At 39.3% G+C, this 21,853-nt stretch overlaps 1 protein-coding gene across 7 annotated transcripts in view; it reads right to left on the reverse strand.

Annotated features, from left to right (window-relative positions):
* The window catches only part of kcnma1a (potassium large conductance calcium-activated channel, subfamily M, alpha member 1a), an 858,112-nt gene that overhangs the window by 129,174 nt on the left and 707,085 nt on the right, over positions 1–21,853 (reverse strand). The window contains exons 20-21 of one of the 7 annotated variants that reach the window (XM_060854016.1): positions 18,957–19,130; positions 4,067–4,099 (exon numbers count right to left, since the gene is read on the reverse strand). The exons of the other annotated variants lie outside the window; for them this stretch is intronic. Coding sequence (XP_060709999.1) covers positions 4,067–4,099; positions 18,957–19,130 — 207 coding nt within the window. The remainder of the gene's footprint in view (positions 1–4,066; positions 4,100–18,956; positions 19,131–21,853) is intronic. 7 annotated transcript variants of the gene reach the window in all.

Here is a 21,853-nt window from a genome sequence, read left to right on the forward strand (position 1 = left end):
TTGTTACTGCAGAAAAGGCAACAAAGCAGCACCAAATCTTTCCATTGCAAATGAACTTAAATCACAATGCCTCTGGGTTGCAAAGCTTTAGCTACTGGTTTGCCAGTTGAAATTACATTTAGCAACAGTATCCTACCAATAGTGGACCCCTTCTTAGACCATAAGATATAGAAACAGAAATGGGCCATTCAGTCCTTCAAATCTGCTCTCCCATTCGGTCATGGCTGGTATGTTTCTCAACCCCTTTCTCCTGCCTTCTCCCCGGAACCCTTGGTCCCATTAGTCTTTAGCAGCAATGAGTCCCACAGATTCACCACCCTCTAGCTGCAGACATTAATCCTTAATTCAGTTCTAAAGGATCAACCCTTTATTCTGAGACTGGGACCTTGGGTCCTAGTCTCTCCTACTGTTGGAAATATCTCCATGTCCACTTTATCCAGTCCTCTCAGTATACCTTGAAAGTACTAACCAGTACAGAGTCGCATGCTGCTGCCTGCACTTTTTCTCATTACTACAAGGTCATATACTCAACACCACAAACTCAATTTCTACAAGACAGCAATGGAATGCAACGATCACAGTGGGGGAAACTCCATGGAAAATTTTACTAGCTTCCTGCTCTCCTTTAATACTTGGCGTCACTGCATATGGATCAAACACGCAAGCTGAGATTTTAGTCACAAAGTGCTTTCTGAAGTCCCAAACCCTACTCCATCCCATCTCCCATTGCACACAAAAGGCTGATGGCATTAGAAATACTGAACAACAGCATCTTTTGGAAAGAAAATGTGTCCATCCATCAAACAATTTTATCTAAAATTAATAAATGCTGAACAACAATTGCAGTACGGGTGATGCCAATTCATAAGGAGCTTTTCCAGCATTCTCTGGCAGTATAACAACAGGGCTTGAGTGGAAATAATGTGAGATTCATCCATGCTTCATTAGTGTGCACAGTAATTGTAATAAATATTGCTATGTGAACAATAGCAAATTATTTGGGTGAATGTAATACTATTCAGAGATTGACAATAATACAAATAACTATTTATAGCAAGTATGTTTTGCCAAATTTAATGATGTGCAATCCTTGTGAATGACTTGCTAAAAATTATACTGCAATATTTATTATTTCCCAATGACTATGCAATTTTGATTCATAAAATGTTCAGTACTCAGGATACCCCGATTAAACGGATCTAAGTTGAGTTTTGTACCAAGCATCTAAACACCAGGAAGTGTAATATTTTCCATTGTTACTGAATAATTAGATTAGGTTAATTCATTTCATCGAGTCATCATTATAAATCTTATTCAACTGATTATCAGGCATCAAAAAAATGATAGAATCACTTATTGTGCTCATTTCACTTTTAGTATAAGCCAATGGCACTTTTGAAAATATTGCTCTTCCACATTAATGAGGACAGTTCCTGAAATCTTTGGACAACAGCAGCAAAATATCCAAACTAGCTTAGAGCAATACGTGGAGGTTGATTCTAACGTCAGCTGCTGCTTAGATTTAAACCCCCGCACCGATAACTCCTGGATTCATCTGCATGTTGTCAAACATATACAGCATTAGTTTGAGAATTCGCAGGGTGGCAGTTTCACTGAGGATCCAGAATGATCCAGACGGCTGCTGTCTATTTACGCACGGTGAGGCAAATGACGAGCTTGCCATGCATTTTTTTTCTCTCAGCAATGCAATGACTGGTTAGCAATTGGAAAGATAACAAATCGGGAAATATTCATATTTTCATCAGCAACAATGTTTCTTCAGCCTTGTTATATATATTTCCCATTTTGCCCGATTTTTGAATTTAAAGGTCTTTGTCACATCATTGGCAAAGGGAAAGATGTAAAACATTGCTAGAGAATGTCCCTCTGAATATGGTCAGCTACCATCAGTCAAATGTTGGGCTATGTACAAGTTGTAGATGAACAGCTACATTTCTACAGATGGGATAGCTATGAAAACAGAACAGGCCACACCCTGATGTCCCATTCAAATCAGCCCACCATCTCTCAGTTATATAGCTTTTATCAAATTTAGACGGTTAGCAATTTTAACATGGAAGAATTTTAGGTTGGTATTAGTGGAACATATTGAAACCTTTATTACTTTATTTAGGATCAAATGACATAGAATTTGCTTGTAGTCACTTGTAGAGAATCATTAGGAGGTGAGGAAATAAATACCCTATTTACTCTAATGCCAAAAGAAGGTGTGTGTTTGTGTGTGTATATAATATATAAATGCAGGGGTCTCTGTTACTTCATTCCTTAAGTAGTAGCACCACCTGCTGTTTATTACATTCATTTAATAGTCTGCATTGCCTGCCACACTCACCATCTATTGTGTTAATTTAATTTTAAAGGAAAGAAAAACAACTACAATGTATGATAATCATAGTTGCGTTTGACACACTGAGGCAGTGCACAATGTTATTACTAAGGTCAAAAATTCCATGTGATTCGTTACAATTCTTTAAAAGCTTACTTCTATTCTAAGAAGTAGAATACATGGATTACTTTTAACAACTAATGACTAAAATATTTAACTATTTAATAACAGTTTTCTCCCAATGGCCATTTCTTCAGTACCTAACTAATGCCTCATCCCTGAAACATTGACATGAAATCTGAATGAAACTATCTAAGTGATAGATAGTGTATATTAAAGACAGTGTTTGAATCTGCTAAGTGGTATTCAATAGTGCTATTGTCTGTGCCACTGCACTTTTAATTCAACTACCACATTGTTGTTCCCACACTACAATACTGGACAGTAAGAAACCACACTGAGCTTTTAATGTAGCAATAAAGAAGCACCTGCAATTAAAACAAAAAGCAGAAAGGAGTGAGTAAAGATTGCAATCCAAACTTGGGTTCAGATAATGTTCAGCGAAACATCTGAATGCTGTCCTCCTTGGTTTTAATGACACCATTAAAAGCGTTGGCCCCATCTGCAGGATTGTGGCTTTCTCCCAGGAACCTGTGTAACTGTCTGGAGTCCATTCCAGCTTCACTCAAAGATGATTTTTAGAACCTTTAAGATTATGCTTCTTGTGTAATATGTTCGGAGAATGAGCAGACTGGAAATCAGGATGGAGTAGGGGATGTGACAGAGGATGGCTCAGCAGGCATTTCAAATACGTCCAGCAATTATTTTTGATCAATGGGCAGAACAGCACTTGAAGACTTGCCACAAGCAGCAGCTCAAAAGAGCCAGAGCTTTGCTGACGGTGCTCGCATCTGCACACGAAGATTTGGCAGAATGGAGCTGCTGATATAGAGACTCTCCCTCTCAATATTTCACTTACAGCTTACCCCCCTCCAACCTCCCCAATGTCTCATTACAATATTCAGGAAGTAGCTGAATCGTAATAACCAAGAAGGTGCTGGGTCTGATCCCCAGTCTGTGTCGTGTTAACTGAATGCAGATCAGTCCAGCCTCTCTATTGTAGAGAGGCACAAATTCGGTTCCCACTGTTGCTTGCTATTCAGTCATTCCCATGAGTTTAAATGTTGAGCTGAAACATTTCTATGATTGTTTCCCACTTGCACGTTCACATTCCCTGTCAAGACTTGTACACAAATAATAAACACTAAAATACAACACCAGACCAGCACCTGTGTAACCATACTGTGTTAGGAATCAACACCTTAAAGAAATGGAGAGACAAAAACAATCTAATTTAAAAGCCAATGCTTCAGCTGAAGAGTCCAGATATTTGACCTTATTTGTGTTGACTCAAGCACAAGCCAGTGATATATATGAAATGGCTTAAGATCCCAACGATCAATATCAGCCATTTCAACTGAACAAATCTTGATTATGGCTGGTTCTGATATCACTGAAGTCTAATTTACAAACGGGTTACAAAAAAGCCAATTAAATAGGTAATCACTGCACTCCAACTAGAGGAATAAATCTAACGAAATGGAAACAAACCATAGGGAGGAAAAGCAAGTGGGTTAAGAGAAGAACATTAGGGGTAAAAAAAATCAAACAGACACAAGGCAAAGGGATAAACTAATTGTTGACAAACCAATGACTTACTTGAGCTGATATATCCGTTATAGCCATATTTAGCTGAAGACAATGCAAAGAAAATGACAGGTTAAAAAAATGCAGGAAAGAAGAATTATGTTTCATGAAAGGTCAATGGAAGCATAGAAGTAAAATCAATACAAGGGACCTTAAAGTTTAAAAAATTGGTACTGATAATGCACTCTGCCCAGTGTTCTAGTGTTTGCCTCTATATATAAGAGTTACTTATATATTTGGTGACATTTCCATCAATATATTCAACAACACATCAAAGATATCCTAAAAACAAGACGTGTTGCATGTCTCATGGTGACTATCAGAGGTCTTTAAGCTATTACAAACATTTTTTTAACTTGTATCTATACCACCGAGAAGAGATGCCATGGTGATGCCCATCTCTGCTAAGCTTGTTATAAAGGTTGGCACACATTTCCACTTCCTATTCCTTGCCCCACAAAACATTAATACCCGACAGGAGGGACAGGTCATATGCTGACAGGTGGGAGACAAGTCACCTTCTGAAGTCAAATCAAAGTGTACAATTTCACTTAGGCGTTCCTGTCACCTACGAACTGAACCAGAAAGCATGCTGGGAAAGTTTATTGGAAGTGAAAATGTCGAGCAAGCAAAAGGCTGAGAAGAAAAGAAAACTATATTTTTCAGCATAGGGGAAAACTCCAATAGTGAAGCATCAGGGCATATTTTTAAAGACCAGCCACAAAAGAATTCTGATGAAAAATTAGTTTGATGCCAATTATACTTCAGAAACTTAATGATGCAGGACAGCTGAGGAAGTAGAGAGATAACGTAACTGTTTACAAAACAGTGACATACTTGAACAGTTATTTCTGACCAGATTTCCTTGCCAATCTAAGTAACTTCTGCTTTCTGTCTGGGATTCAACTCTAGAGATTAAGTTAGCAGAAGAACTGCCTCACTAGAATTACTGAATTCAGTGCTGACATGGGCAATTGATGTCTGCATTGAGATAGCCTGGGCGGAACTTTGCTTGTAATGCAGGCTGACTTGAGGGAAGAGAACAGAAGGTGAAATTCGCTTTGAGCCTGCTCTGGATGAAGGTTCGGGGCTTCTCCGTAAAAGGTTTTGTTTTATTCACAAAAGGTCACTCTTTGGACTGAAGGCAGGACTCTGACAGAAATGTTCCCAGGAAACAGTTCTTGTCCTGGCATCTGTCGCTTGGAATAGTCTGGAGCGAAAGGGCTCTGAAAAATAACTGCCGAGCATCTGTCTTGCACAAAAAATGTTGAGAGGAATCCGCTGCCTGGTGGTAAGAAACTGTCAGGGTGAGTTTCATGACAACCAGCAGCACTCAGAAAATGAAAATGCAAACATAATTTCCATGTCACCACATATAAACCCTCCACTGAATTCACAGCAGAAGATGCAGACAGCATCATTTCCAGCCTGTCCACATCACAACAAGCCACTCGCTGTTTAGTTTTCAGTGACCTAGTAAAAAACACTATAGTAACAAGCCCATGCTAACAAATGCCTTTAGTATTAGAAATTCTTGACCTCTCTTAGAGTCATAGAGTTATACAGCACAGAAACAGGCCCTTCAGTCCAACTCGTCCATGCTGACCAGATATCCTAAACTGACCTAGTCCCATTTGTCAGCATTTGGCCCATATCCCTCTGACCTCTTTGTATTCATGCACCTGTCCAGATGCCTTTTAAATGTTGTAACTCCACCACTCCTCTGGCAGCTCAATCCTCGGACAGAAAATGTTGCCCCTCAGATCTCTTTCAAATTTTTCCCTCTCACCTTAAACCTAAGCCCTCTGGTTTTGGACTCCCTTGCCCTGACTATTCAGTCTTTATATACCCCTCATGACTTTCTTAAAGCTCCAGTCTCTCTTCCAGTTAGCCTACACAGACTGTCTTTTAAATGCCATTTAAGTCTCCTTTAAAATATCACTAAGAATAGTTTTTGCAGCACATAGAAAGAAAGACACCACTTCCTGCTGTTTAACTATATTGATATGTCATATATCATATGGACTTAACAAAGAGTGCCAACACCTTGAACTTGCATTGTTACATACAAATAGGTGCACACAAACTCATTCAAGGTTCCCCTCTGAGCGACGTTCCATTTTCACTTGGAAATCAAATTCCCTACTAAACACCAATGTTGTAAAGACGAGCGCAACTACAGAATAGGAAATAAATGCGGCCTCAGAAAAGTCACACACATCCTAAAAATAAACAAATCACAAGATAAGCACAGTCAACAAAGAAAACACTTGGGCAAAGAGACCTCATCTATTCATCTAATTAAAGACAAAAAGCCTGTTTGTCTGAAACCTTAATACTCAGCAAGCTACTTCAACCTGCTTCTGGAAAAATGAAGAGCAGAATACTGTGGATACAGCAAATTGAAATAAAAACAGGGAAGTGTGAGAAATACTCAGCAGGCCAGCAACATCTGTGGATGGAGAAATGGAATGAAAAGGTTTTAGGTCTTGACCATTCATTAGCACTGGGAAAAGTTAAAAATTGAACTGGTTTTGGGACAAGGACAGAAAGAAGGTCTATGAGAGAAGAGATTTTGTGACAGAACAGTTGGTCTTCCAGAAACAAAAGGGAATGATCGACCTCTTACTCAAAACGTATTATATTTCTAACTTCTCTCAAGTATAATGAAAGGTCTCAGACCCTGAAATATTAACTCTCTTTTTCTTTCCACAATGCTGCTTGATCTGCTGAACATTTCCAGCACTTTCTGATTTTTGTATAAGAATGACTTGTTGCCATTCTCTTCTAATATGACCTATTCTAATAGGTCACAATCAATTTCAAAATGCAGTCTTTTGTCCTGATACTTAGATATGTGCATAACATGAAGGCATAGGCAGGCAGACCAATCCAACATTCCTTCATGAGAAAAACTAGCATTTGAAGCTGACCTTTTGGAATAATTATAAAATGGAACAAACTGAACAAACGAGCAAAGAGAAATTGAGCAGATGTTGGAAATCAGAGTCAAAAAGTGTGAGACTCGAAAAGTACAGCTAGTCAGGCAGCATCAGAAGAGCAGGAGAGTCGATGTTATTCCTGATGAAGAGCTTATGCTCAAAACATCGACTCGCCTACTCTTCGAATGCTACCTGATCAGCGGTGCTTTTTCAGCACCACATTTTTCAACAATGAGCAGAGCTGCTACACCATTCATTTCCCTCAAATCCAATAAGATTTTTCTGTAGGTCATATTGGGTCCCCAGATGTAATAAATACAAGACAATGGAGTATAGGTTGCTCATATTTGTGCAGCATATGTATGTCAACTCTAATCTTTTTACATACTTATTGGTAAAATGGTTGGACAGAAAGCAAAATGTGATACTTACATCCTTGATTGCTCAATGTCAGTAGATGTTTAAGTAAACATACACAGTAGATTCACCTGTGTTATGTGAACTATACAAGGTGTCTTCTACTAACATCATGCTGATGAAACTATGTTGCTATAACCACATCTGTGACTAGTCAGAATTTTCAGAGGATCAGACAATGCTGCTTTAAAAGCTTTACTGAGAGATAATCAGGGATCAAGGCATGGATTCTGCAGCTGACACTATTGTTATTCCTGTATCCTGTTGATATGTGCTAACATGTAGGTATATTTGTGTCTTTGCAATATCATATATTCTTCCACCTGCCAAATATTTTGCATGCTTGACAAAATAACGAGTTACTCTCTATGGGCAAATAACAATTCTACAGTTTAACTTACTCAGAGTTCAAAGGCATAATTGTGTTGATGAATGCACCTTTAGCTCGTACTAATGCAAAATTACATCAATCATTCCAATAGGAATTACTGTGTTGCTAAAAGATAGAAAGACTGTTCTGTGTGACAATGTTCCCGCTCATCCATTTCCCTGTAGCCTCCCCTCATTTTCATTCTGGCATAAAATAATGAAATGTGAGTCAATTATAAATTTTAATCTACTAATAAACTAATCTATTTTCCTTTGAGGACAAGATTTGTTAATGTTGTGCTGCTGAAGTAACAGTATCATTATATTATGTCATCCAAATGTCAGTGTCATTAAGAGATTACTGTGGAACTGTGAAGATTGCAAACTGTGTTGAACAATTAAATAACAAAGTGGCCTTCCAATTTTGAGTCAAATAATCTGGTCTGACCTAGGCTGCTGGAGTAAAAGATTCCTCCCCCGATACTTGTAAAGGCTCTTTGTGAAATTATTTTTGACAACCTCAACCAAATTCTCTTTTTGTGTCGACCCACAGCTATGAAAATTGACGATAATGTAGGTACCAGTTGGCAACCATACCCATCATGGCTAACGACGGTATTAAACTGGACAAGTGGATGATCTTCTGATTAGTTATGGAGGAGGATTTTTTTTTAGAATTGGTCTTTTAGTCTTGAAATGAATGGAAGGGAATCTTCCAGATACTAAGTATTACAAAAAAACTGAAATTTGAACAAAAACAAGCTTCCAACTGCACCATGACAGTATGAGATTGGATAGGTTCAAGTTAGGGAAAAAAACAAATTTTGGAATGGACTTCTAGGTCAGACAAAGCTCATTTAAGGAATAAAACAGCAAGTGCTGGAGAAACTCAGCAGGTCTAGCAGCATTTGCAAGAAAAAGAGTCACACTGGACTCAAAACAATAACTCTATGTGTGTGTGTCTCTCTATACAGATGCTGCTAGACCTGCTGAGCTTCTCCAGCATTTACTGTTTCTATTTCATGTCTCCAGCATCTTCTTCTCATTTAAGGGGATGCTAAGATGCATGACTGTAGACTATTTTCAAAAGTGACTTACAATTCATTGAATAATTTATTCCTCAGCTTTTTCCACCTCGTGACTGGACCAGCAATACTGTGCATAACTGTTGTATGCATCTTCAGTGCTGGCATCCTTCAATATGATGAGCATAAAGACTCAAGACATTCTCTCACCCTTGCCCCACATACACCCACAACAAAAATGATCACCTGTTAAAAATGTTTCAAAGTCTTGCAGGGGTAACAGTTATTTTGAAGGGGTCAGTTAGGTCAGTCAGCTGATGGCTAGTTTGTGATACAGGGTAATGCCAACAGCATGGGTTCAATTCTCAGACCAGCTGACCATGAAAGAATTGCCTTCTCAATCTCTCCCCTCATCTGAGGATGGTGACCCTCAGGTTAAACCACCACCAGTCGTCTCTGTCTAACTAGCAGTCTTATAGTCCGATAGGAGTATGGCGACTATATCTTTATTATACTAAATTCTCAGTAAATTGGTAGATACATAACATTATGCATCTTGTGTCTTATGGTCAGAGGCCAGTTGGAGGGAAATTTAGTTTTGTGCCGCGAGCAAGTGGGTGTCTGAAAACAAAGGCCCAAGAATCACACCAAATTGGGTTCCACCTTCCATAATACCAGTGAATTACAGATCTTATTTAGGCTTCATCAATCAAAGAGTTTCTCAAATTATCTGATTCAGACAGCGAGGGTCTGCGTGTATGTTCTGGAGGAGGGATGGCAAAGCCAAAAGTACTCTTGTTTCTCTTGGCTCCGCTCAAGAACAATTTTTTAAAAAGTCAACTTGATTTTCCATCAGTGGACCCCAGTCATCATTTTAAGGACCACTGGTTAGACACTGCAGCAAATGAGAAAATAAACTGAGTGGACTACATATGGTGTGTATTCCACATTATTTCAGGCAAATTATACAGCAAAGCCCAAAATCAGTGATAGGTTTCACTACTAGCAGATTGAAGAAAGGAAAGTCATCTGTCCTCCTCTGGCCTACTAGATCTATACATTACATACTTGAACTGCTCTCTGAAATGTTATGGCAAGCAATTCAAACTGTTATTGGGCATCCTAATACAACCATTGCAGGGCAACTAGGGATGGGCACAAAATGGAGTCCTTTCCATATCCCAGTATGAAAAGAAAAGATGCTTGGTGAATAGTCATCTTGACCAGGGACCACATGTGTTTTGTTCCTTCGTAACCCATGGGTACGACTAATCTCCACATCCTATTCACCACTCTGACTGAAATCCCAAAACAACCAGCAATCAGAGCAAGGCCTGCTTGGCCCACACAGCTCATTGATTCACTTGGTCAACAGGTAAATGATAAAATAACCATTTTGCATGATTTTAAATAGTGGCACTAAGTTGATGGTGCACGTGAGTAGAAGTTTATAGAATATGTCATATTATTAAATCTCCATGCCATGTTTATGCTTTTCAGTTCTTCAAATGCTAACAAAAATGGAATAAAAGTCAGATTGAATAAGATTATAAAGCAGCTTTGGCAGTTAGTCTAACATCAAGACTGGGTCACTCCAGCTACATGGAATTCAATCCCGATAAAGACATAACCAATCTGCCAAGTACTGTTCTACTTGGCTCAAGAGTGTGCTTCGATCAGGGATTTTATTTAATAAGAGTGGATAGGAACGGTACTCTGTAATCATCCATTTGGAACAGGATTCTTGAATAACATTGGTGAATAGGAAAGGAAACCTATAACTATACTGGGCAAAAGTACTTTTGCATTGACACATAGTAAGGACATATACACAGTAGCTATAACTGTTTAATATACACTGAAACTCGGCAGCTGAGCAGGGGTTTGAAGGCAATAATGATTACTGAAAATGCTACACTGCAACTCTGTACTTCAGTCAGTATTCATAAATGATAGGGATAATAGACTCCAGTTCTACACTTCAAACAAGACTTGCACACAACAGGAGTGCTCATTAACGTGTCCTCATTGTTAGTAGCCAATTTTTCTGTGATTAGGTTTTCAATTTAATATAAATTCCCTTTTTGTGATCCCATCAGAAAGGTGATACAGCTTATCAATCCCTTTGGCAACATATAGATAGGATTTAATATTGTCAATCCACTTCAAGAGTCCTTGAGTTCAACTTTTATTCATGTTATGATTTGGTAAATTGATTTTATTCATTGGTCATGGTTTTACTGTTCTTAAAATTGCCCTTTATTTAATGAGCATTGGTTTTGATCTTGCCCTCTGCATGGGCAGAGATAGTGCATGACTAACCTGTTCCCAGTTAAAAATCACACAACACAAGGTTATAGTCCAACGGGTTTAATTGGAAGCACACTAGATTTCGGAGCAACGCTCCTTCATCAGGTGATTGTGGAGGGCTCGATCGTAACGTGAGGATTGCTCATAACCAACCAGGATGTGTCCAAGTAAACTGGTTACAAGGTCAGTCAGTCCCTCATGTCTGTACTGCCACTCAGTGGGATCATAGTTGGATTTATAGATCAACTCCATTTTTCTGCCTCTTTCATATCCCTGAATACCTTCAGGGATCAAAAAAGAGTTTACTTTTTATTCATTCTTAGAATTTGGGTGTTGATGTCTGAGTCAGATTTATTCCCCATCCCTAGTTGCCCTTAAGATGGCGCTAGTGAGCTGCCTTTTTGAATTGCTGCAGTCAATTTGATGGAGGTAGACTCACAATACTGTTAGGGAGAGTGTTCTGGGCTTTTGACCCAGCGACACTGCATGAACAATATATTTCCAAGTCAGAATGGTGAGTAGCTTGTAGGGAAATTTGTAGGTGATGGTGTTCCCATGTATGTGCTGCCACTGTCTTCTCTGGGTGGTAGCAATGATGGATTTAGAAGCTACTTTCTAAGGACCATTCATGAAGTTTGATGGTGCATCTTGTAGATGATATAACCTGCTATTGCGTAGCCTCTGTGTTAGAGGCAGAAATTGTTTGAGGATGTGGTGCCAGTCAAATGGCCTGCTTTGTCCTGGATGGTGTCAAGCTTCAGGAGTGTTGTTGGAGCTGTACCCAACCAGACAAGTGGGGAATGTTCCATCACCTTCCTGACTTGTGTCTTGTTGATGGCAGAAAGGCTTTGGGGAGCCAGAGGTGAGTTACTCACTGCAGGATTCCTAGCCTCTGACCTGCTCTTGTAGCCACGGTATTTATATAGCTAGTTCAGGGTGGTGGTAGGTTATTTCTTGTTGAAGACAGTCAGTGACTAACCCTTGCATAACACAAACTTTACTTGATACTTATCAACCCAAATGCTGATATTATCAAGATCTTGCTACATTCTGAGATCGATTATCTCAGTCTATCATTACTTGTGTTGCTTTCAGTCTTGAAACATCTACTTATGTCAGCTTCCACAGCCATTTGGAAGAATGAATTTGAGATTTCTGTGACCTTTATCACGGTCTTATTTTCTAACCACTGAGCACGGTGACTCAGTGATAAGCACTGCTGCCTCACAGCGCCAGGGACCCGGGTTTGATTCTAGTCTCAGGCGACTGTCTGTGTGGAGTTTTCACATTCTGCCAGTGTCTGTGTGGGTTTCCTCCGGATACTCCAGTTTCCTCCCAGAGTCCAAAGATATGCAGGTTAGGTGAATGGGCCATGTTAAATTGCCTATAGTGTTCAGGGATGTGTAGGTTAGGTGCATTAATCAGGGGTACATTTAGAGTAATCGGGTTAGGGAAATGGATCCGGGGATGCTTCTATAAAGCTAGTTTACCACAGATTAGCCTTCCAGCTTCAAGAGCCAGCATCCCCACCCTTAGCTTGATTGGAACACTGCCTCCATGCCGATTAAAGGACCTCTAATGTGGAAATCTCAACTTTTGACTTTTTGCTCAGAAGGCTGGTTTCTCACTATAAATAAAAATCCCACCTCAACTGCAAAAGTACAGCTTTGCATCTCTCTATTCTGTGCAAATATTTACTAATGCCACTGTTCTCCAGACTAGATTATTAAACCAGCTATGTTCCAGGGTAAAGTTCTGCTTAGTTTTGAAAGTATTATTCTTGTAGGGGAAAAGCTGTCTTAGCACAAGAGATGAGAGTGGAAGTTGCAGGCTGCTAACCTAATGCAAACCTTTAGTCAACAGTGTTGTATAATCAAGAGTAAATGAGCAGTCTCAAATGGTCCATTAATCCTCAGCTCTTCGGGAAAGAGGCACCTTGCCACAACTCTGAAGAAAACTTTTAATATAATAATGAAAGGCTGCAAAATGAGACCATTGGGATTATTTGTGAGCCATACCAACATGGGTACAATGGGCTGAATTGCCTCCTTCAATGCAGCAATATCCTTTCCACTCTCTGAAAACTTACCTTAGAACCCAAGTTCACTGTGTGCAATATAGAGTCATAGAGGTATACAGCATGGAAAGAGAGCCGTTGGTCCAACCCGTCCATGCTGACCAGATATCCCAACCCAATCTAGTCCCACCTGCCAGCTCCCAGCTCATATCCCTCCAAACTTCCCTCTCCCCCACCCCCCTCAAATTCATATGTCCATCCAGATGTCTTTTAAACAGTAGGTGTAAGTCCCTGTTCTTACTACCCTAAAAGCAGGTTGTCGTGTCTCAAATCAGCTAGTAGACAGTGAAGGAAGAGGCAGAAGCAGGGAGAGGATTCTTTGCTGTAGCAATGAAGAATTCATGACAAACCTCAACAATTAGAAACAGTCATGGTGTGCAAAAGCGTGCAAATCACAATTGCACTTTAAAAAGGATTTTTAACAATTTAGGGAGGGCAGCAGATTGCCACTATCCTTTGTGTCAAGGATATAGAGAGAACGGTGGCAGAATGAGAGACCCTGAAACAAATGGGTATCACTGATCACCCAAATTGTAAATGATAGGGATTGGGTGGAGGGTGAGGCCTTGCAGGGATCTGAAAGCAATGGTATAGATCTTAAAATCCAAAAATCCAATTTGCTATGATGTGGAAGACCAGTAGAAATTGCAAAGGAGTTGGACCTTGGGAAAGAAATGGGAGGGAAGGGAGAGCAGTGGGGGCATTGGGATTGTGATGTGCACGTAGGATTCTGTGGCAGTTAAGATTCCAGACTAACTGTTTGGAGCAAAGGTTAGTTGCCCACAGGAAGAATTAAGCATCAAGACACTTTATTTTGTCTTGGATTCCTGAGCCTAAGAGTAAGTTTAGGGTCTGACTTCTGAGCAATAAAAACTATAATACAAGCATGGAACACCAAAGGGTGCTTCAGATTTACACTGCCTTTTCCCATTCACATCACCAACTGGAAGGGACTACACCCAACAGGATTTTGGCAAGCTAAACATTAGTCCTTATTTAATTAGGTTGAGCTACGCACAGAAATGTGTGCTACAGTTTAAGAAATTAGGTGCAGCTTGTGTTTTCACATTTCATTTTTCATGTTTTACTTTCACCCATGCCAACTGCCACTCTGTTCCCTCTTGATTTGTGTGAATATCAGCACCCAGATGCCTGTACATATTGTCAACAAAATCCTGTTTGCAAAATGTCCCAGTCCTTTGGACCGCAACTGCCGTGTAAACATACAAGCTTTTCTTTAAATGTCACTGAGATGCGTGATTGTATTTTCTGTAAATACCAGGAAGAGGGGCCTCATGAAACAGATACAGATTTCTATAAATTAAAATACAGCTTTGTTTGGGGAACTCTTGACTACATGTCATTCAGGGAAAATGGCCATGCATAAAACAGGGGCACATCTCAAGTTTTACAAATTGATTGCTTAATTGTGACTCATTTTCTTGTGCTTGTTGTACTCGGTATTAAATATTACAGCACACAAACATGGATCACAGGCAGCTTTTTGTTCACATGGCATTCTGGCCTCCTTTGCAGAAAAAGCTTTATGGTATAAGAGCAATCCAAAGGGTCGAGAGTCTAGATTTCATTATGTGGATCCTTTGACTTCCCTTTGAAATGTAGTACGTACATTGAAGATGGGCCAGGAAACGTCCAAAGTAATTATTGTGTTTGCCAGTTTGTGGAACTGGCTATGTGATCTTACTGAAATATCAAAATTGTGTTGTAATGAAAGAAAATTGTCTGACAAAACCATGGAGTGTGCTAACGTTACTGGGGTCCATGCTGAAACCAAGCCAAGTAATGATATAATGGGCTTTAATGAGTATCTAGGGAAGCAATCTAGTACCACAGTGAAAGACAAAGGGCAAAAAGCATCATAGCTGAACTGACACTAATTCAAGCTGATTGTCAGAGCAGCTGAAGAATGTAAGAAAGGAAATGTGATCTGTACATTTGACCTCTCTTTGATTCCATCCCCCACTGCTGCCATTTCTAATTGTCAAATAGTCAACATTTCACATCTGCTCATATTAATTTAATGAAAATCTGAATCTCACCACTCAGTGTCCTTTCTTTTCCCCTTGATTTCACGAACTGTTTCAGTTAAGCAGTCTCTGAACTAGATTGCTTTCCATACATTTATTTTGCTCCTACTGGATTTAAACTATTACTCAACAGCTATTCATTAGTTGAACAATTGGAATTCTTCCTCCTGAAGCAAGAGGAATGTTTGCAGTTCAACAAATAGATGTAAACAACAAAAACAAGTGTAGTCCAACTAAAATGGTAAGCAAAGTTCACAACAAGTTGGAAGCAACATTGGAGTTTTCATTCTAGGTAACTTCAGCAATCTATGCACACCTAAGTGTACAGTTGAAGTATAGGCCAGTTTGAAAGCAGAATCTGTTTAGGGAATTCCAGTTTAAGTTAGAATTAGAATTCCTACAGTGTAGAAACAGGCCATTTGGCCTAACAAATCCACACCGATCCACACCATTCCCGTATACAGGTTACTCTAGACTTTCTCTAACTAATGAATCTAGCCTGCATATCTCTGAATACTATGGGTAATTTAGTATGGCCAATTCACCTGCACATCTTTTGGACTGTGGGAGGAAACCAGAGCACCTGGAGGAAAGCCACACAGGCACGAGGAGAATGTGCAAACTCCACACAGACAGTCGCCCGAGGCTGGAATCGAACCCATGTCCCTGGCGCTAAGCACTGAGTCACTGTGGCCCCCCACAAGTTGTTACATGTTCCAAGGAAAATGGCATCTGCTTATGAGGTGCACTTTGAGATTAATAAACCATAAAAGTACCAATTTAATACCTGTGCTTGCACAGTGGTTTGAGACTGGTACTTGCATTGAGTGATGCAATTTCAGACAGATACCTGCCATCCCACAATCTACCAAAGGGCTCATTCAAGATCTTTTTATTGCCCCCGGTCTTGATTCTTTCAATGTTATCTTTTCCAGCTAGTCTGCCACCCTCCATAACTTGGAACACTGCTGCCCAGTTCCTCACACAGAATAATCCCTGCTCATTCACATAATTTTCCTCCCTCACACACAATATATATCCCAGTTCCCATGCATTAACATTTCGAATTTTCAACTCTGAACTAACATACAATCAAGACCTTGCTTGTCCTAAATTCTGTAATCTCTTTCTGTTCAACCCCTTTCCATACCATGCATTCAAGTAAAGCATTCAAGAGAGCATTGGATAATGAGCTGAATATAAATAACATGCAAGCATATGGGGAGAAAGCAGGAAATTGGCAGGAGGTAATGATGCTCATTTGGAGAGCCAGAGCTGACAAGATGGGCCGAATGGCTAATACCTCTGTGATTCTTACCAGTCCATTCCCTTCTGCATATTCGCTCATTCTGTCTTTGCTTCTTCACAGCTGTTGTTTCAGCAATCTAGCTTTTGATCTCTAGAATCCTCCCTTTAAACCCCTCTGCCTTTCTATGTTCCTCTCCTACATGAAAACCGTCATAAAATCTTCCCCTTTGACAAACCCTGCGGTCATCATGCCTGATGTGTGCTCCTTTATTTTGAGAGTCTATTTCCTTCACGCTGCAGTATAACATCCTGGGACATTTTCCACATTAAATCCGCAACATAAATGTTCCATGGGATATGGTTTGAAAATTAGTAAAATGTGGAGAGGAACGGGGTTCAAAGTTGCTACTTTTTCTGTGATGTAGAGAGGCCGAACTGAGTTCTACTGCCAAACTTCCCATCATCTGCTAGTAAAGAAAAGCTGAGCTCTGTTCAACAAGTTACAAATATTTGTTACATTTTAATATTTGTGAATGGACAAAAATTAAAAATGTTAATTTTTTAAATTAGTTTTTAGGATAAGGACATTGTTGGCTGGCCAGCATCTATTGCCTGTCTCTACTTGACCCTGTAAAAGCTGATGGCGAGCTGTCTTCCTGAATCTCTGCAGTCGGGGTGCTGTAGGTAGACCCACAATGCCACTAGGAAGAGAGCTCCAGGACTTTAACCCAATAGCACTGAAGGAATGGCAATTTATTTCCAAGTCAGGATGTGAGTGGCTTGAAGGGAACTTGCTGATCCTATGGATCTGCTGTCCTTGTCCTTCTAGATGGAAGTGATCGTGGATTTGTAAGGTACTGTCTAAGAAGCCTCAGTGTATTTCTGCAGTGCATCTTATAGACAGTACACATTGCTGTTACTGTGCACCAGTGATGGAGGAAGTAGATGTTCGTGAATGTAATGACAAATAAGCAGGCTGCTTTGTCCTGGATGGTGTCAAGCTTCTTGAAAGTTGTCTGTATTTATAACTTAGAAAATAGAATGAAGACTGGAGTATGTTTTGAACCAATGAGGTCAAAGGAAAAATACTTGATGCAAGTTGATTTCACAAAGTTCAATTTTGGTGACGGTCACAGAATACTGCACACCTTTGCATTGTTTACTGGCATCAATACAAAATGTGTGGATATAACTCTTTTGGTTAACTGTCAACACTCGGTTGTATTCAGACCATAGTTGGAATCTGTTCTGCAGGTTTCAGAGGTGTCTTCCTCCAGGTCTAAACTGGAACAAACTGTTTCATTCCACAAGAATAATTTAAAATTGCATGCCATGCAATACAAAGCCAGTCTCTCTTTTCTGAACAGCTAGATTAAGATCTCTGGCAACGTTTATGCCCAGAGTAAAACACCGTGGTGTCAAGCTGGCAATTTCAAACCGTGAACTAACTACAGGCACAGCCAAATGCGATTGTTGAAGACTTGCAGAACAATCTGATTCAATCTAAATGTTACCTCCTGGTGTAAACAGATTATACTATGAAATAAGATGACAGAATTACCATTTCTTAAAAGGGCCATGGCATCCAGCAACAGAGCAGGCTCAAATATTTCAATTCTCAATTTCTGCAGAGTTGTCAACATACACTGTACAACTAAATAAATAAGTTAGAAGGTATGTATTCTAATGAAAACTGTGGGAAAACTGATAAAGGATTCAAATTCCAACTTTATGTTCATTCGATCTACTCATTGCTCAACTATGGGTACATGATGCCAATGTTTGACAATGGCTTTAAAGGGATTTTTGAAAAATCTTTAGTGGGTTAATTGTAGAGTCATGGTAGTATGATGGTGCATAATTGGTTATGATTTCATATTTGCCAACTCATCACTAATTTGGATGTTTGCATGTTTATCCCACCGATAGGAAATTGAAACAATGTTGAATGCTGTGGGTGTTAGTACCAAGCACATAGAATGGGATGTTTGAGTCTGCAATGCCAGGAGGTATTTGGCACTGCTCTGAGCACGTGATTGTGGGCATTGTGTATTTGTGACAGAAAGAGATAGTAAAAGAACATTTAAAAACTTAAAAACAGCAATAATTAGAAGTAAGTCAGCTAAATTCAAAAGGATATTCCAGCCCCACCCGACCCCAGTCATGTACTTTAACTTTAATGAAGTCACTTCTCCACATTTTATCCAGAATGACATTGAGACATGGAATAATTTCAAAACCACACCGTACCAAGAACATCCACATCAAAGCTAAACTGTGGGTCTCCCATGCTCATCCACAGACCCAAGTTCTAGCAAAAGCACACATAGCCAACTTTGTCACTAGGAAGCTCAATGAACATGACAGCAGTGGCAACTAAATTACAACTTACTGGACCACAGAATACAACACAGAAGGGACGACCCCACATAGGACGGACATGGAACAGCATGGTGTTAAACTTACAGGCACGTAAACTGGTGGAGCAATCATTAACAGAGACAGAAGAAAGTGGGAAGGTTCTCTCAAGGGTGTCCAAGTTACTATGTACACTGTCTGACATGCAAGTGCAGTCACGCTCACAGCGTCCGCAATCAAAACAACATGCGAGTTTCATTCTCTTGTAGATGGACATCTTGGCTATAATCATGTTTTCGATGGAAGGAGAGGAAGAGGAGCAGGTTAATGGCAAGGTTACTCAGTCTGGCAGTTGGAAGGAATTAACACGGGATCTAATACAGGCCTTAGTAACATACGCAGGCTTGACAAGGAAGAAGAGCTAAGACTATTTCACGAAAGGAGCGATAAGAAAATCACATTTAAAAGTTCAAAAGCAAGAGTTCAGCAGATAAGTTTGAATATACAATTCACATTCTTAGATATTTTCAAGTTCATGCCACACGGGATACTGTTCAACAGGAACACAAGAAACTGGTGAAAATTTTAATTGTAAACCTGCTCATCATATCCCTTTTAAACAATTTAGCCAAAGCAGGCAATCAATGGAAAAAGGATTTATTTTTGTGATTGTTCTTTTCGCCGCTCTCCATTGTTTTGCACAAGCATGTGGTGCTGGCAAGAATTTGGTATAATTAGCATTTCCTTACAATTAATACTATGCTAATGAGCACGACAAAATTTAGGTAGCACATAAAATACAGGTCCAATTCTTTCAAGCACACAAGATGCCGATATGGTTATTGTGCTAATTGATTCACTTGTTCAATGAAATTTGTAATATAAATAATATACACCATATTATTTGATAATAAACCTAATGTACTGGTAATGAGGAATAATTTAAGTTTCTCATATTAAGTAAAGCAAAAATCAGTCTTGGATGAACAAGCTATTATGCCACGTGAATGACATACTTAAAGCTCTCAACTGAGTCAAGCACTGACCTAAGGCCATTTATATCAAAATTACTGGCCAAGCAAGGGTCACGCTATGATTGAGGAAAAAAAGGCACTGGAAGGTGAAGAATGAGAGGCATCTTCAGTAGCATCCCCATTTCTCTGCGGTCTTTTCAGCGGTTAGTTGCAAAACATTAATTTTCAGGAAAATCTTTTTGTAAGATTATCCGCTAGCTGAGAAAAGAATGATCATATCATGCAGCATTAAGCCTGTTCAATGCACGCAACAAGACTGTTCGGTTAGCACTGTTACTTCAATGAAGGAAGTAGCATCAAAGAATAATAAATGCTGATGATGCTGGGTAGCATCGGCCTCTTGTCTTCCTTTGAATGATGCCAATCTTTTCAGTGTGACATTAATTGAGTCTGACAAGTCTTTAAAAGGAATGGAATCTTGAGGGAGATGAACCATTTTTTGATCTTGTTTCTTGAAATGAAACCAAATACTTGAGCCAAATTATCCTTCCCAATCAATGGGGGAATTGTGAAGAAGACGTGGGTGCCTATTTTTTGTGTTTTTTTTTTAAAAAAGGAAGACTTGAGGAAACTATTTTTGAGTCCATGCAGAACCACCAAAATAACAGCATGCTGATAAAAATAAGAGCCTTCAACCTTGGCAATAATGAAAAGGTAACAAAAAAATTCAAAAAGGTTTATTAAGATTGAAGCATCCATAAACATTAATATTTTAGCTTGTTTTTCAAAAAAAAACATGCTGTAAGAAATACACTGCATTCGTTGTGGAAATAAAACGCAAACATTAATAGCACTTTCAGACAATGACATGTTAGTTGTTAATGAGATGCATGTAGTTCTACACACGAAGGACGTGTCCACTAACTCAACACACAAACTGCAGTATGGATTCCTTGCAAAAACATGTTTATACTGCCACTTTTATATTTTAAAAAATGATTTTTTTTTGGAATAATCATCGTTGAGGAGGACCTGAAATACCACACGCTGTTGGAGACCAGAGGGGGAATAAGAAGGTCTCTGAGGACATCTAGTGGATGGCTATCAGAGAGCACCATGCTCAGCAAAAGGTGAAAACTGTCAGGGTCCAGTCACGGGTAGTGAGTAAAAAAGGGCCCAACTACCAGGAAGAATCAAAATGGTGACAAATTCATTTCAATTCAATGTCTATTGATTACTTATTTTCATAAAAATGGAATGAAGAGTTGAGGGATAACAACAGAAGAACAAGATGATTAGTTTGAATGGTGGTTAAATAAACTTTTTCTTCTGATAATAGTTTCTCAATTTGTGGGATTTAGAAGATGGCCTGTTCAGTGAAAATACAGCAGCAATATTAAACTGAGAAGCAGGCTCAAAATGGTGACAACATCCAAACTACCTTCACAATCTACTGAAGAAAACTTTCCAACACCTCTATTTTTCCATAATTCGAGTAGAGTACAAGGGCCAGGGGCTGTTTTTTTGTGAAATAGGGATCTTGTTTTGCCAACTAATAAAATTAGGCATTGGATTTTATTGCTTGAGCTAGACTGTTGATGCAGAAGTAGTGTTCTCTGTCCACCTGTTAAACATTCTCCACATAATATAAAAGTAAGACGCACAAACAAAACATTACTTTTGAAAAATTTTAACCCTCTTTAAACATCCTGCACTGTTTTCTTCAAAAAGAAAGTTTCTTATTTGTTCATTGAAGGCTCTACTTTATACAGGTCCTGTAGCCCATACAATCTTGACAATGGGTATTCAACTACATCCTCATATGTTGGCTATACACAACACTTTGTGTCAGTGGGTCAATGATTTGCAGTTGGAAGCAGGAACCTTGAGTGTTGTTTCCCTCCAAACGTAGGAATATTGGTAATACCACAGCCTTCAAACTATCTGAGGTAGGCAAAATCAGCTCACCTAGATAACCAAATCTGGCACCTCTCTGCTGGCCTTTCTTGGTACACTAGCCTTTCTCCAGCA

This window comes from Hemiscyllium ocellatum, chromosome 43 (assembly GCF_020745735.1).
Source record: "Hemiscyllium ocellatum isolate sHemOce1 chromosome 43, sHemOce1.pat.X.cur, whole genome shotgun sequence".
In the NCBI taxonomy this organism is placed as follows: Eukaryota; Metazoa; Chordata; class Chondrichthyes; order Orectolobiformes; family Hemiscylliidae; genus Hemiscyllium; species Hemiscyllium ocellatum.